Here is a 15,613-nt window from a genome sequence, read left to right as displayed (position 1 = left end):
CTTAGTCATAGACCCCCACCTCCTCTGAGCTGGGGACTCGTCTACAAAGCCACGCCAGCAAAGTCCTTAGCAGAGGTGCACCTTGAATCAAGTGTGCTGAGAGTTAACCAAACTCTCCAAATGGCATCAGCCATATCAGGAAAATGAAATCTTTGCCAGTATAAGCAGCATTCACAAGTAGATGTTTGCCAGCTTTGTTACTAAGCACGCGCTTTCCCCCCGCCCCCACACACACACTTCATTTTACATAGCCTAGCTGGCAAAACTGTGTTGTGCACACCTGAACAGGGTCTCCGTCAGGGCCATAGCTCTTTCCCCTTGTAGGAAAGCAACGGTGCAGGAGGAGACATCTTGAGAAACAGCCACGTCCATGCCACTTAAGGCCTTCAAAAACAACAGCTAGTGAAATAAATTCAGAGGCTGTCACAAATTTGGAACATTTATTTATGCGTTTGGTTTTCTGAAAAGAAAAGAAAGCAAAAGAAAAAACAAAGTTAACAACAGCTGGGTGTGTGTGGGACAGTCCACAGTAGAAATGCCTTTCTTTGTGCAACCTTGTTCTACCTCCCACCACCTAAGCCTCTGACAAACCAGAGGCTTTCTTTCCCACCTTCTGTGGGAGGCAGGGCCTGTGACCCTCCCACCGTCTATCAGGATCAAACGCATCAACCAGCATCCATTGCTTCTGCATTCGCCACTGTTCTGATTGTGGCCTTTGGCATCGCTTCTGAGTTTGCACTAGACAAAAACTATTTCAATTTTTGTATTTTGTTGTCACTTTTATTTTTTTTTTATTCCATTGGTTTTTATTTTTATTAAAAAGAAAAAAAAAAGCACCACTCCATTTGTAATACCAATAAACATTATCCATATTAAGAACAGTATTTATATATATATATATATATATATATATATATATATTTCTATATATATATTTATATGTACAGAATGTCCTTGCCTTGTGTTGTGCTAACATCTCAATAGGAGCAGAAAATTGGTTGGTTGTTATAGCACTTTGATTTTAAAGCTTGCCCTTCTCGAGAGATGCACTGAAAATTCAGAGAAGTCCAGCAAGGGGATATCAAAAATCTTACTTTTAAAACTTATATACAAATCATCCAGCTTCTATTTTCTCCACAGGACTGAATGGGTTTCGATTTTATTTTTTTTTGCATGCCTTTCTGGTCCCACTTCACCTATGAGCATCAGAAAGAGTCAGTGGAAAACCCTTCTGCAGATTTTTCTTCCTCCCTTTGGTCAGAATAAATTGACTGGCACTGTTGCACAAACAAACCAAGATGGATGTACCAAATGGAAGCACTGGGAAGAAGCAAGGCAGTTCAAATTTAAAAAAAAAAAAAAAAATGTTAAAAAAGGTTTCCTGGTTATGACAGGTCAAATGTGGTGTGTTGTTCATAAAAGTTTTGGTAGTTCCTCCTCCTTTTCCATACTCAACATCCTACAGAGTTTCAACCCCAATTCCTTGTTACCCTTAAGAGATCCTCTGCCTACACTTGTGGAGGTAATTGCCATCTCTGTTCTCTACAAACAAGCACCCCACCAGTCCTGTGACCGACATAGTGCCCCTGACATATTGTACTATTTCTTTTAACTTGGGCCTTTAGAAAGAACCACTTCAATACCACTCCAGTGTGTATGAGCCCTCCTCTTCCACAGCATACCTTTCAAGGGGCTGCACAAAGAGGGGACATTAATATGCCTTTTGATTGAAAAGAAAATCAGGAAAAAGACACTTTTATTTAAAGACCACCTTCTAATATAGGCACACGTGTTACCCTAAACTGGAAGGATTCATTGTACACTCTTCCACACTCTGGTAGGGATAGAAAGAATATTCAGTCACTAGACAAGAGGGTTTTAATTGTGGTAACAGGGCAGGAAGGGAAGCAGAAGGGGATGATTTTATAGCCCTTGGTGTACGTTATTATCATTAGGCTTGTGTGAAATATTCACAAAGAAGTTGGAAAAGCCAAGCATTTGTGAAGGAATCCTGGCCCCATCAAAGTCAATCAATAGCAAAAAATGCTACTCATGAAGTTTGAGCACTGCTTTTGGGCTTCTTCACCCAAGGCACAGGAACAGATTTTGCTCTCAATTAACCTAGTATGAAATCCAATACTAAGTCCAATGACTCAGTTGTTACTCCAAATTCATCACTATTGGCACTGAGAACGGGATCTGGACCATGGACCTTAACACAGCACAATCTGCCCAGAGACCTTAGCAGGATTCCTCAAGTAGGAACTGACTGGATTGAACACAATGTCATTGGGATTCAAACACAAAGATGGTGATGCCGGGAGCAGAGACACTTGCTGACGTTCAAATCACTGCTTATACTAGGAACTGATACCAAAGTTAGTATTGAAACAAGCAGGTGTTCAGATAGAGAGAGTGGAACATGCACCCAGATAAGTATCAAACATGTTTAATACAAAGATGGATGGAGCAAGTCAAGAATAATCAGCGACAGCAATAGCAAAGACTTCTTGTGTCACTCAGGTCCACCCCAATGGAGACTGATTTAAGATTGCTCCAAACACAGGGCTAAGCTCATCCTGGACATCACTTCTTTGATTTCATAAGCGATTTATTAGGCCTAGTAGATTCTGCACGGCAATGAGATAGCATTTATAGAACCTCCCCGAGACACTGCTCACATCCTAATGGGCCTCAGGGTTAGAAAATGCCCTGCTATTCAGTGTAAACTTCCTGTGGCTGCCTAAGTATCTCCTCTTCCCTCCTGGGTATCTGCACCCTCCATGCAGATACCCAGGAGATATCTCCTGTGCAGCACCCACCCTTAAATGGCTTGTAGGAAAACCTCAAAGGAGCATCTTTTTCCTCGAAAATATATTTTCCCAACCAGCTCTATCTACACCTTGTGGAGTGCAGGCAGTTTGAGAGGATCCAGTGGAGAAGGAGGCTGAGCATAAAGCCCTACCATCCTCTCCTTGCACTTGGCCCCATACTCCTGCCTTGTTGCACACAGGAGATGAACTTCCCTTTAGTAAATATGCTGAAAGCACTCTTGTTTCTTGGACGTGCAATGCATATTGTGGGCCCATCCCCTGCTGGGAAAGGAAAGGGAACAAACACAGCTCACAGGGAGCCAGCAGCAGGCCTGGGGTTGGCTTTGGTATGAGAGACAACAACTCAGTGTACGGAAGGCCAAGCGCTTGCACTTAGGAGCTTCTCCATTTAATTGCTGAATTTTGCATGCATCCTGGAAGCAGTCAAAAGGCACTACTATCTCACCAAGGACTTATGCACTGAAGCTCTGGAAAACTGAACTTATTGCCATGGGCTTGGAGCTTGTCACTACTGACAAGGCATTGACACAGAGGAAGCTGGGCAAAGACCAGCGTGAATGATTCATTGGCTGAACTGGATGGGTTAAGTGAGAAAAGATGCGAGGGAATAAATGTGTCTGACTTGGTGAAAGAGCTACCACATGGGGCTGTAGGAAACAGCGGTCTGGCCATAGATAATGAATGCAGCCATCATGAGGAAAATGGCTGTGCACAACACCAGAAGGCAAAGAGGAGGATCTTGCCTCTGATCTCTTCCTGCCAAGACAAAGCCTGGTCCTCGAGACAAAGCGGGGCAGCCCCCTAGCTCTCCGAGTTTATGGTGTCAGACACCGGGCTTCTTTCTGTCACTTTGGCCGCTGCTTCTTATAGCCATTTGTGGTGCTGAGCAGGAACTCAGCTATGTGGTGGAGCATAGCACCGTCTGTGCTCATCATCAGAGGAAATGGGCTCACCATATGGGATGGCAAATCATCTTTTGACTGGCTCGTCCATAAACATTAAAAACAAGCTACAGATAAACTACTGGGCTTCAGCTAATTCTGTTCTAAGTCCAAGTCAAACCGGCTGTCAGGCATATGCAACCAGATCCTAATTTAATACTTGCCAAGGGTAACAGTGAAACACAAGGGATTCTGGGTCCACAGCTAAAAGTCATGGCAGAGTGATAGTGGAGAAACTCTTCTGCAGGTTATGTCAAGAATTAAGATTATAGCTGGGCTTTTTCCTGGGGGAAGGAACCCATGTACTTGTCACAATGAAGACAAAGTGACCTCTGCCTCCTAGTCAATAGGTGGCATCAACCCAACAAGCCCTTGAACGCTCTAAAATGTTGGCCACATCCCCATTAGTCTGGGCTCACCCACCACAAGCCCTGGCAGGAAGTCAAGACGACGCAGTGTTCTGACATGGCTGAGACTTCTTGTCACTCAGCTTTCCACAGCTCCTCTCTTCTCTCCACTTCCAGCTCAATGCAGGTCACAACCACCACCGGACACAATGACGCTGACCACTTGTGTGTCAGGCACTCTTCCGAGTACCCCTGCCTACCCTGCTGCTCCGAGACTTGGACCCCCAAAGGTGTTCTTACATTTTTGGGTAGGTCCTAGTCCTCATTTCAGAGCAGTGAAATCCACCTTGACGACTAAAAACTTGTCAGGCATTTCACCTAAAGAAATCCAGCTTCACATCGGTGTACTGGCTTGCAGCATCAGGAAATTCCTCGGGATTTGCACTGGCATCACTGAAAACAGATTTTATCCTGGTGATTTGAAAGAAATTGCCGTATTATAACTGAAGGTCTGATCTGGCTGATAGATTTCAATGGGCTTACTCTGGACTTTCACTGAAAGCTGCATTTGGGCCTTTACTCCACACTATTTTGCAGTTATTTCTGAAGGCATCCATTCCAGCTGTGACTGACTACAGTTTGCTCACTCCCATCTGCCTGTAGTGTCTTTTCATGATGAATCAAGTCTTTCTGCTTGGCCACCTGATGGTGTACACTCAGTGAAGCAGCCATCATTAGCCAAGTGAGCATTTTTGTAGGAGGCCTTGAAGCTGGGTGAGCAAAGGACAAGATCTTCAAATGTGATTAGGTGATTCAGAGGGTTTCTCTTCTTGGGCATGTACCTTGAGATACCGCAAACAAGCCCAACAGTCAAAAAACACTGAGAACCCCCTTCAGAAAACCAGGTGATTTTAAGATATTAAGATTTTAAGATATTTAATCTTAAGCACACCTGAAAAAAACGAAAACTGCCTTAAGGCACACACAATCATGAAGTCACCTTTGAAAATACTGGCGGGACACCTTAGATTGCAAGGATGCACAGCCAGGAACAGCTTGTGTACCTCTCTGACATTTAATGCAACCTGGATTCCTCATTTCCTCATCTTCCAAAGGGCTGGATGTTGGCAAGGATTGGAACTTGTACACATCAAAGATGGGACCCTTCCACCCCTATCTGAGAGCTGCCATTGATTAGCAAACATCAAACTCATGAATAAAATAGGCTGAAAATTATACAACTCCCTTTAGTGTGCTTACTCCAGCAAGACACTTGTCTCCACACAGGGCAAAACCTGCCCAGATCCTTCTGGGCTCCTCTGAAAAGTTGCTTAGACTTAAAATACAGTTAAAACCCCCACAAAGTCCATCTCTTTCATGGCCATGCTCACAAACAAGCTTGATTTCATCTTTCTCTCCTCCTCTTTGTCACTTCTTCAGCTCAGGTCCATTTCATGCTTTGGATGTGTCCAGACATGACCATGGGTGGTCACAGGTGAATCTCGCTTGCTTACCAAGGTCCACGCATTTGTGTTTCAAGGTGTCACGGAGGCATCGATGAGGTAACAGAATGAGTTCTGTAATTCTGGCAACCAGTCTGTGTCATCTCTGCTCCAGCCTTGGGGTGGGAGGAAGGTGGGAAGAGGAAGAGCAGCAGGATGAAGATTGAGAATGGCTGACACGTCCCTAGACCCTGCCTTTTCTTTTTTCATTTCAGTGTTTTGATTCCACCTGTTATTGTCCCCCTCCCCGCCACCACCTCTCGCCATTAGCACTGACTCGAGTCCCAGTGCAAAATGCATGTTGGGCACAAACCCTAAACAAACACTTGCCTTCGATCTCCAGGTAAGGTGCTATCTCGTCTCCAGGGACTCCAGATATTCCAGTGCTATGTCATAGCAGAAATGATACTGTTCCTTTAAGGAAAAGAAATAAAAGAAGAGACAGCAATGTGTTAAGTGCTAAAGTAAAAAGCAGCATAGAGGAATTCATTTGCAGTGCACAACCAACCTAGAAAACATCGGAAAGAGCGCTTTAGGGAAACGGGGTATTTTGTTTCACTGTGGTGAACAGTGTTTCACATTTCAATGAAACAAACTCAGGAAACTTTGAAATTTCCCACTAAACAAAAGCCAAACCCAAGCTCTTTTGGGTCAGTTGAAACATCTGGTTCATGCAAAATGAAAATGTTTTGTTCCATTTCTGACTGACTTCTTTAATTTCTATAATGTAACATTCTTTAAAAAAATGAAACCAAAAAGGCATTTCAAAATGAAAAACGGCAATCGTCCATTCTGAAAATGTCACAATAGAATATTTTGACCTTATCACAATGTTTTTTCCCCTCAATTTTTCTTTCAAAATGAATTTTCATCACAGCAACAAGTTTCCACTTGTTTTGAACAAGATGACACCACCTGATGGAAAACCGTCTCGCTGGAAAATTTCTGACAAGTTCGTCCTATGAATAATGCTGCCTGTTCATGAGCACAACATTAGCTATTGACTATGTACCTAGATAGTCTTCCCTTTCGACGGCACCCTCGTATAGCACCATTCGGTCATTAAAAATAACATTTGTGCTAGGAAGGGTGCCCAGTTGATTGCACCGAAGACTGAGCTCCTACATTTCTCCAGCATAACCCACGGCAGCCAAACTTCCCGCGCGATGCAACCCTGTAACTGTTCCAAAAGAACCGTGACTAGGGAATGGGAGTTCCTTTTTCCTGGCCTGCTCACTTTTCCACCTCCCAACTGAGGCTGCTATTAAGGGACCTAAAGGACAATATTGGGGGTTGCCACCTGGACTTGGTTCTTTGCTAATGTCAATGTTAGTCACGTCAACATAAGAAGCCTCCACCCAAGATAAAAACACAAAGTAGACAGAGGGCAGCCAGCCGATGGGGTCTCTTCTGCTACCTAGGGATGCACGCAGTCTGAAACCCACTCCCGCTGCTGCACGTGAAACATATATGCAAGAAGATGTATGCAAACACCTGCACAAATGACATTGCATAAAGGCCCAGTGATGGAATACTAATGTCACAGGGAGTTTTATTATTTCCTTTCAAGGGACTGTGATCAAGCATCCCCCGTAGCAAAGCCTTACACCTCAGGATAGTGGCCTGGGTTCCTGCCCTATAAGCACAGGCAAGTAATGTCACCACCCTTCCTGCCTTGCAGGTATGCTGAGCCTTGCTTTATACAGAGCTGGTTTTCGTTTGATTACGGTACCTCTGGTCAAACTTTGGGGCTGCAACTTATGCCCTTGTGTGAAAATTTCCCCTGGAAATTACCACCTGCATTTTTCTATGTTTAGACACCATATGGCATTTACTTCTCCCATCCTAAGAAGAACTAAAATAACAATATACTCTTAATGGGAAAGAGTATTATTATTTATATAGGACCTAAACTTTCGTAGGATATAAAACAAACAGCCACCACTTCTGCCCAGAATAGCGGGCAAGCTAATAGTATGGCTGTGGATAAATGTACCACTGGCCACAGTCCTATAAAGATACTCCTAGTAGTCAGTACTATACCAATAGTGTCTCTAGGATAAAGCAATCATGTCGTTTCATTAGGCTAAACCAGTAGTTCTCAAGTTTTTTTCAACTCAAGACACCCTTCATAATTTTTGTGAATTGAGCAGCATCCCACTGCAAAAAGTAATTTCTTTATTACAATACTTCCTGCCCTACAGATGGGCCAAGCAGTGGGCACAGGGGAGCAACAGGGCACGGAGAGCCTGAGACTGCTCTTCTCTGTTATCTCCTCACACCTCATTTATCTTCTCACCCTTCCCACAACATTCTTCAAAGGATCTCATGAACCCTGGTTAAGAATTGCTGGGCTAAAGAAACTAAGCTCTTTTAGTCTCCTCCCATAAAATCAACTCTCCATTCCCATTAGCATCCTACGAACTCTCTTCTGCATCTGCTGCAGCTGGAATTCATCGTTCTTGAATGCAGTTGTGAGAGACGACGTCAATTCAGGGGAGCAAATTCTATTCTATTCTATTCAGGGCCTTATATCTCTCTGATGTATCTAAGTGCAGCCTATGTGACACAAGTAACATCTGATCCGTATGACTTTTTCTCTTATCTTCTTCTCAGAGGTAAGGACTGAATGAGAAGGTCAGCAAGAGAGGAAAAAAAGGCCGCTGAAGAAACGACAGAGACATCAGGAAGACAAGTCAGCAAAAAAGGTAGTGGTGGCTGCCCAAGTCTCTAGGCAAGAGATTGACAGGCTTCCTAAGGCAAAATCCCAACCCCATCGTATTGAGTGAGAGATGGGATTTTACCAGAGCCTGCCAACGGTTTTACATCCGAGTGACTGTACTAATTCACTGATTGACACCAGTTTAGAAGCAGGATCATTCCTCTACAGAGAGGCTAGCAATCTGTGGGAAACCTTCTAGCTAAAACTGGTTAAATCATAGAATCATAGAAATGAAGGGCTGGAAGGGACCATGAAAGATCGAGTCCAACCCCCTTGCTCTGGGCAGGAATACTGTTGAGATCAAATAATCCCAGCAAGGTGTCTGTCCAGAAGTCTCTTGAAGACTTCCAAGGTTGAGGGCCTGCACCACCTCCTTGGGAAGTCTATTCCAGATTCTGGACACCCTTACCATAAAGGTTGGCTGATCTCGTAGGGCCAGGTTGGCTGATCTCGTACGGCGTGCTTTAAACTAGCTTCACCGAGGGATGGGCCACAGGAGGACACCTCTCAACCACGACAGGTGACGAGCACAAGGAGTACCCAGGTAAGTGACAGGAGTCTGGATAATCCTAAGAATCAGGGGGTGGTGCATGCACTAATACAAGGCCTTAAATGCCTCTACACTAATGGTCATAGCATGGGAAATAAACAGGAGGAACTCGCCCTCTGGATAGCTAGTACAAACCTAGGCAAAGTAGGGCTCACAGAAACCTGGTGGGATTCATCCCATGACTGGGCGGTAAACATTAGGAGCTACAGACTATGCAGGCGGGATAGAACGGGGGGGAAGGCGGGAGTGTGGGGCTCTGCATCAAAGAGCAATACACATCCTCAACTAACAGGATGGGGACAGAGGAGGGGCAGGCTGAAGTGCTCTGGGTCAGAATACAGGGGGGTCATGGGGAAGGGGACTTAATGGTGGGGGTCCATTACAGACCACCCAACCAAGGGGAAGAGCTAGCTGGACTGGGAATTCTCTTCAGGCAAGGGATGTAGTCATGGGTGATCTAAATTACCCAGGCATCTGCTGGGAGGAGCAGTCAGCCAGGTCGGACCGCTCACGGAGGTTCCTGGCCAAGATACAGGACCTCCACCTAACCCAAGAGGCGCACAGTCCCACCATGGGGAATGCCCTGCTGGACCTGGTTCTGGCCACATGTGACGACCTGGTGAGGGGACTCCAGGTCCTCGACCACCTGGGCGACAGCGATCATCGCATACTGGAATTCACCATCCAGCTCAGGGTGGCAAAGGCCTGCAGCAAGGCAGTAGCCCTTGACTTTAAGAGGGCCAACTTCAACGAGTTGAGAAGATTGGTAGGAGAGGCACTGAGGTCCTGGAGAGTAGGGGAACTAGGTATCCAAGACAACTGGTCATTCCTTAAGGAGACGATCCTCTGTGTCCAGGGGGTGACAGTTCCAACAAGAATCAAAAGGGGGCAAAAGTGCTCTAAAGCCCCCCTGGCTCGCCAAAGGCATTCAGGAATGCCTGAAAGCCAAAAAAAGAGGCGTACACCCAGTGGAAGGGAGGGGCTATCACCAAAGAGGAGTATACCTCCATCACTCAGGGTTGTAGGGGGCTGTTAGGAAAGCTAAGGCAGATACGGAACTAGGGCTAGCATCAAGGATCAAGGACAACAAAAAGCCTTTTAAATACATAGAGAGTATGACGAAAGCACCAGGTAACACGGGGCCCCTGCGGGATATGCTAGGCAATCTAGCGGTTGCACCAGAGGAAAAGGCAGACCTTTTTAACAATTTCCTTTTCCTCCATTCTTTTGTGCAGGGACGAGGACTCCCCCACTGAGATTCAGGACGAACTCAGGGGAGACTCTGACAGGCCTAGGGTCAGGGAGGACCGAGTTAGGGAACTTCTGGAGGGACTGGATGTGTTCAAATCAGCAGGTCCAGATGCTCTCCACCCCAGGGTGCTGAGGGACTTGGCAGGGGCTATCAAGGGGCCCCGGCACGACTTTACGAGCACTCGTGGTGCTCTGGCCAGGTGCCAGACTACTGGAAGAGGGCCAATATGGTCCCCATTTTCAAAAAAGGGAGTAGGGAGGACTGGGGCAACTATAGGCCCGTTAGTCTTACTTCGATGCTGGGGAAGCTCTTTGAGAAGATTATCCAGGAGCACATCTGGGAAGGACCGGCAGGGGGGACGATGCTCAGGGGCAACCACAATGGCTTCATTAGGGGCAGGTCCTGTCAGACCAACCTGATTGCCCTCTATGATCAGGTCACAAAATCATTGGACGCAGGTGTCGCGGTGGATGTAGTCTTTCTGGACTTCAGGAAGGCCTTTGATACTGTCTCTCATTGCATTCTCATTAAAAAGCTAGGTGACTGTGGCACTGATGCCTACACAGTCAGATGGGTCACAAATTGGCTGGAGGGCCGCACACAGAGTGGTTGCGGACGGGTTGTATTCGACCTGGAGAGATGTGGGCAGTGGGGTCCCCCAGGGCTCAGCCCTCACTGTTTAATCTCTTTATTAGAGACTTGAACGAGGGGGTGAAAAGCACCCTGTTCAAATTTGATGATGACACCAAGATCTGGAGCGAGGTGGGCACACTAGAAGGGAGGGACAGGATACAATGAAGCACTCTGCATTTATCCATACCGAACTGCATCCGGTTCTGCTCCGTCCACCTTTCTAGCTTGTCCAGGTACACCTGGATCTATATGCTATCCCCTAGCATGACTGCTTTCCCCCATAACTTAGTATCATCTGCAAACTTGTCCAGCGTGCTTTCCACATCATCTAAAACATTGGTAAAGATGCTGAACAGCATAGGAACAAGAACCAAACCCTGTGGGACACCATTGGCCACCTCCTGTCTAGACAATACAGACCCATCCACTAACACTCTCTAGGTTTGACCCCTTAGCCAGTTCCCAACCCACCTAACTGTGGACTCTGACAGCCCACAATCCCTGTTTTTTGTTTTTTTTTTATAAGGGCGTCATGGGAGACCATATCACAGGCCTTTTTAAAATCCAAATATATGACATCAACCATGTCTCCCACATCTAAGCAGTTTGTTACTTGATCATAGAAAAAGACAAGTTTGCTCAGGCATGACCTGCCCACAGACTGGCTATATATACTTCAGCAGCATGCCTTCTGCCAGTCTCTCACTAATGGACTTTTTGATAATTTTTTCCTAAATTTTACCTGATATTTAGGTCAAACTGACCAGCCTACAGTTTCCTGGATCCTCCCCTTCTTAATGGTTGGCAGCACATTGGCCCTTTTCCAGGCTTCCAGGACCTCTCCCGAGCACCACCAGTTTTCAAATACCTTCGTCAACGGTCCCACAATGACTCCAGCCAATTCTCCCACCATTCCTGGGCGTAGTCCATCCGGTCCTGCCGACTTGAAGACATTCAGCTGCTCTAAGTGCTCCCTCACACTGACCATTGGTTGGCAATCACCACTCCCCCCATCTTTCCACTGTCTGACTAGGTGGGTGACCACCACTTGCATGCAGGAACGCGGATGCAAAGTATTCATTGAAGAGATCAGCTTTCCCCGACTCTGTTATCAGCTGTCTTGTCCCATTCTGCAAGGGCCCCACATTTCCCTTGGTCCTCCTCCTGCTCCCTATATGCCTGAAGAAAGGTTTCTTATTGTTCTTGATTTTGGTCACCAACCTGATCTCGGTCGCTGCCTTGCCTTCCTTATTCTTCCCCTACAAATACAAGCTATCCTTGTGTATTACGCCTTGGTGACCACCCCTTGTTTCCACTGTCCATAAAAGTCTCATTTTCTTTTGTTAAGCACTCTTTCATTCCTCTGGTAACCCAAGAGGGCTTCCCGGCCCCTTTGCCACCTTTGCTGCATACAGGAACGGACCTTTGCTGCACCCAGAGGATCATTTCTTTGAGGAACAACAACCTTCCTGAAGTCCCTTACCCTCCAGTCCCACTTCCCATAGATTTCATAGATTTCAGAGACATTAGGGCTGGAAGGGACCTCGGGAGATCATCGAGTCCAGCCCCCTGCCCAAAGGGCAGGAAGTCAGCTGGGGTCATAGGATCCCAGCAAGATAAGCATCCAATTTACTCTTGAAGGTGTTCAATGTAGGCGCTCGAACCACCTCCGCTGGCAGACTGTTCCAGACCTTGGGGGCTCGGACAGTAAAGAAATTCTTCCTTATGTCCAGCCTGAAATGGTCTTGCAGGAGTTTGTGACCGTTCGACCTCGTCATCCTTTGGGGCACTCTGGTGAACAGACGTTCCCCCAGATCCTGGTGTTCACCTCTGATAAACTTATAGGTGGCCATCAGATCACCCCTGAGCCTGCGCTTTTCCAGGCTAAAGAGTCCCGTGGCTCTCAGCCTGTCATCGTAAGATCTGTTTTCCTGACCTCTGATCATGCGCGTGGCTCTCCTCTGGACTCTCTCAAGCTTCTCCACATCCTTTTTGAATTGTGGAGCCCAAAACTGGACGCAGTACTCCAGCTGCGGCCTCACCAAGGCCGAGTACAAGGGGAGAATGACGTCCCGGGATTTGCTCGAGAAGCATCTATGGATGCACGCCAGCATTTTGGTCGCTTTACTAGCCGCAGCATCGCATTGCAGGCTCGTGTTCATCTTGTGGTCAATGATGACCCCCAAGTCTCTTTCTTCTGTAGTGCTAACCAACGTAGCACTGCCGAGCCTATAAGGGTGCTGCAGGTTTTTCCTCCCAAGGTGGAGAACCTTGCATTTATCGGTGTTAAACACCACGAGGTTCTCGTCTGCCCATTTGCTGAGCTTGTCCAGGTCAGCCTGGATCACCTGCCTATCTTCTGGCGTGGATGCTTTGCCCCAAAGTTTGGTGTCATCGGCGAATAGGGTTTCTCCCACTATTTTCCTAAGCTTAATTGAGATGCTTCCTGAAGTCGAGCACCTCCGCACTAGTGGCCGACTTCCCTGCCCTAGAACGGATAGTGAATTCTGTCGTCTCATGTTCGCTATCTCCCAGATTACCCTCAATCCTCAGATCTGCCGCTTTTGGCTAGAACCAAGTCCAACAAAGCCTTCCCTCTGGTCGGCCCATTCTCTCCTGTACTAAATAATGTTTTTCCACACAGGTCAAAAACCTATACAACTTGTCAGATCTGATCATTTTCATTAAGAATTCTTTTGGGAAAAAAAAAAAAATTTTTTTTGCCTGCAATGCCTGATTTTGGCTGAAGATCTGATGATTGCTTTTGGAAACTAAAGCTTTTTTTTTTTTTTTTTTTTTTTTGCAGTTTGGAGTGTCCCCTTCCATTTTCCCTTCTTTGCAAGGGAGAAACAGAGGAGAAAATGGAGAGAAGGGAGAAAGGACATTTTTTAAATTCTAATTTCTTAGGGGCCCCCCCAAAAAAGTATTTCATTTTGTTGAGAAAAGCATGAATTTTGAGGGGAAACATCAAAATAACTTTTTTTTTTGTTTCATCAGAAACTTACCCTGGAAGACGTCATTGTCCAGTCAGCCCTAAAACCGGGATACACTTTGACTGTGAACTACTGGGCACAGCCTTGGCAGTGGAGCTTTCTACAAAGAATTCCCCCTCTGTTCTGCCAGTCTCCACTGTGGACAGTGTGGATGTGCAGAAGTAACCGGGGGCAGAATGGGTCCTATTCATTAGCAGGGATCGTCCCAGCTGTGCTTCGTCTGTGTCCTTCCCCCGGTGCTTCTTCACGGGTTAGAAACGTTCACATGAAAACATCAGAGCTCAGCATCCTCCAGATGTTATGTACTGTTTGTATTCCAGCAGTGCTCAGCATCCTCTCTGACGGACGAAGGCACATTCCCTACATGCCTGGTCAGACCGATTTTATAATGGGGAGGACCCAAAATACGGCAACTGAGCACTGGAGTGTTTGAGATTGTAGTCCTAATGTAATCTAGGCTTCCTCTGTTTTAGGAACCTGTCATGGTATCTACTTGGCCAGTGACTCGTGATTCCTTATCTTCAGGCAATGCTGAAAATCAAGACCTAATCAGGTGTCCCAAATCCAACAACTGACACCCCCAAAGTCACTGGTTACTCCTGAAAATATCTGTTGTTTGCTTCTCTTAGTACCCGCCTGTCTCTGAGACAAATTCTATGCCAGTATAAAGGCATTTTCAAGGAATAAACTTTCTTTACATTGCTAGATAACATGGACATCTCTCTCTAATTTGCAGCCCCCTTGAGGACATGGCAGTCGTCTGCACAGCACAGATACTTGACAAGAGGAGCAGAATATTGCTGAGCAGCGAGGATCCTGTTTACACACCATTCCCATCAGTGCATAACATAAAGGAAAGGAGAAAAAATCCCAGCCATAGTCTCTGCTGTAGAATTAAAACTGCTTCCAAAGCACAATACTCCACCGAGCTCTGCAGGAGGCATTAATGTGTCATTAAAAAGAATTTAATTAGACTTGTGGAGGGGTGGGCAGCACTGACGTGACCCCAGGTGTGGGCAGGCACTGGGAGAAGGAAATCAAAGGAAGAAGGAAGCCGCAACAGAGATTAAAACCACATAATGCTTTTGGATTAAGAAAGGGGATTGTTTCTGTTTTATTATAATATAAAAATAAACCCCCACAGGCAGCCAGTGGGGGTGGGGAAGGCGCATGGGGCCATATCTGCATGTAAAATGGTGCAGCCCCGTGGACCCAAGTGAGACCATGCTGATTTACCTCAGCTGGGGATCTGGCCCATAATGGTTCCACTAGATTGGGTTTCCTGGAATAGACATTTCAGGTTCATTTAAGGCTGGGAAAAGATTGTGCTTGGATCTGAAATGTTGTTGTTTTAATACCTTTGCAATTTAGCCCAATGGGTTTGATGACTTCATGCCTGTCACAGCGTCTTTTTATTACTTGCTCTCCCCACTCCGTTTAATTCCTAATGCAAATCACATCTGCCCCGAAGTCATTTCATTTTTAAAGTTAGGGATTTTATAATCCAGACAATGCAAACATTCTGGCCAACGAGACGCGCAGGTTCCTCCTGCAAAACAATAATGCCCGAGGCTTGCTGTGCGTCTTTCCCATCCAGATGTCAAGATCCCCATACAGTGTGTGCACCTTTCAGGGCTGTTCCCAGATGCCTGACCTCTGATGAACCTTTGCGAGTGGAGACACGATGGCCACCCTGGTGCAGAAGAGCCTGTAGCACCTAAGCCCCATTTGAAGTTGAGTGAGATAGACGTGGTCCACTGGCCTCACTCTGCCCCCACCGTGCCAAGGAGAATTTTAAGCTCGGCTACTGCAGAGAGGCTGCCTCACACCCAATCTTCA

General features: G+C 46.2%; 1 protein-coding gene across 3 annotated transcripts in view; it reads right to left on the bottom strand.

Annotated features, from left to right (window-relative positions):
• Positions 1-426: 426 nt before the first annotated feature.
• Positions 427-15,613, bottom strand: part of PTPRU (protein tyrosine phosphatase receptor type U) — a 307,092-nt gene continuing 291,905 nt past the window's right edge. For all 3 annotated transcript variants that reach the window (XM_090057147.1, XM_090057145.1, XM_090057146.1), the window contains 2 exons: positions 5,955-6,038; positions 427-5,740 (listed from right to left, as the gene is read on the bottom strand). In XM_090057147.1, coding sequence (XP_089913273.1) covers positions 5,976-6,038 — 63 coding nt within the window. In that variant the 3' untranslated portion in view covers positions 427-5,740; positions 5,955-5,975. The remainder of the gene's footprint in view (positions 5,741-5,954; positions 6,039-15,613) is intronic.

This window comes from Crocodylus siamensis, chromosome 7, assembly GCF_052110815.1.
Source record: "Crocodylus siamensis isolate JL-2025a chromosome 7, ASM5211081v1, whole genome shotgun sequence".
In the NCBI taxonomy this organism is placed as follows: Eukaryota; Metazoa; Chordata; order Crocodylia; family Crocodylidae; genus Crocodylus; species Crocodylus siamensis.
The sequence above is the reverse complement of the archived record's forward strand: the minus strand, read 5'-3'. Positions and strand labels throughout refer to the sequence as shown.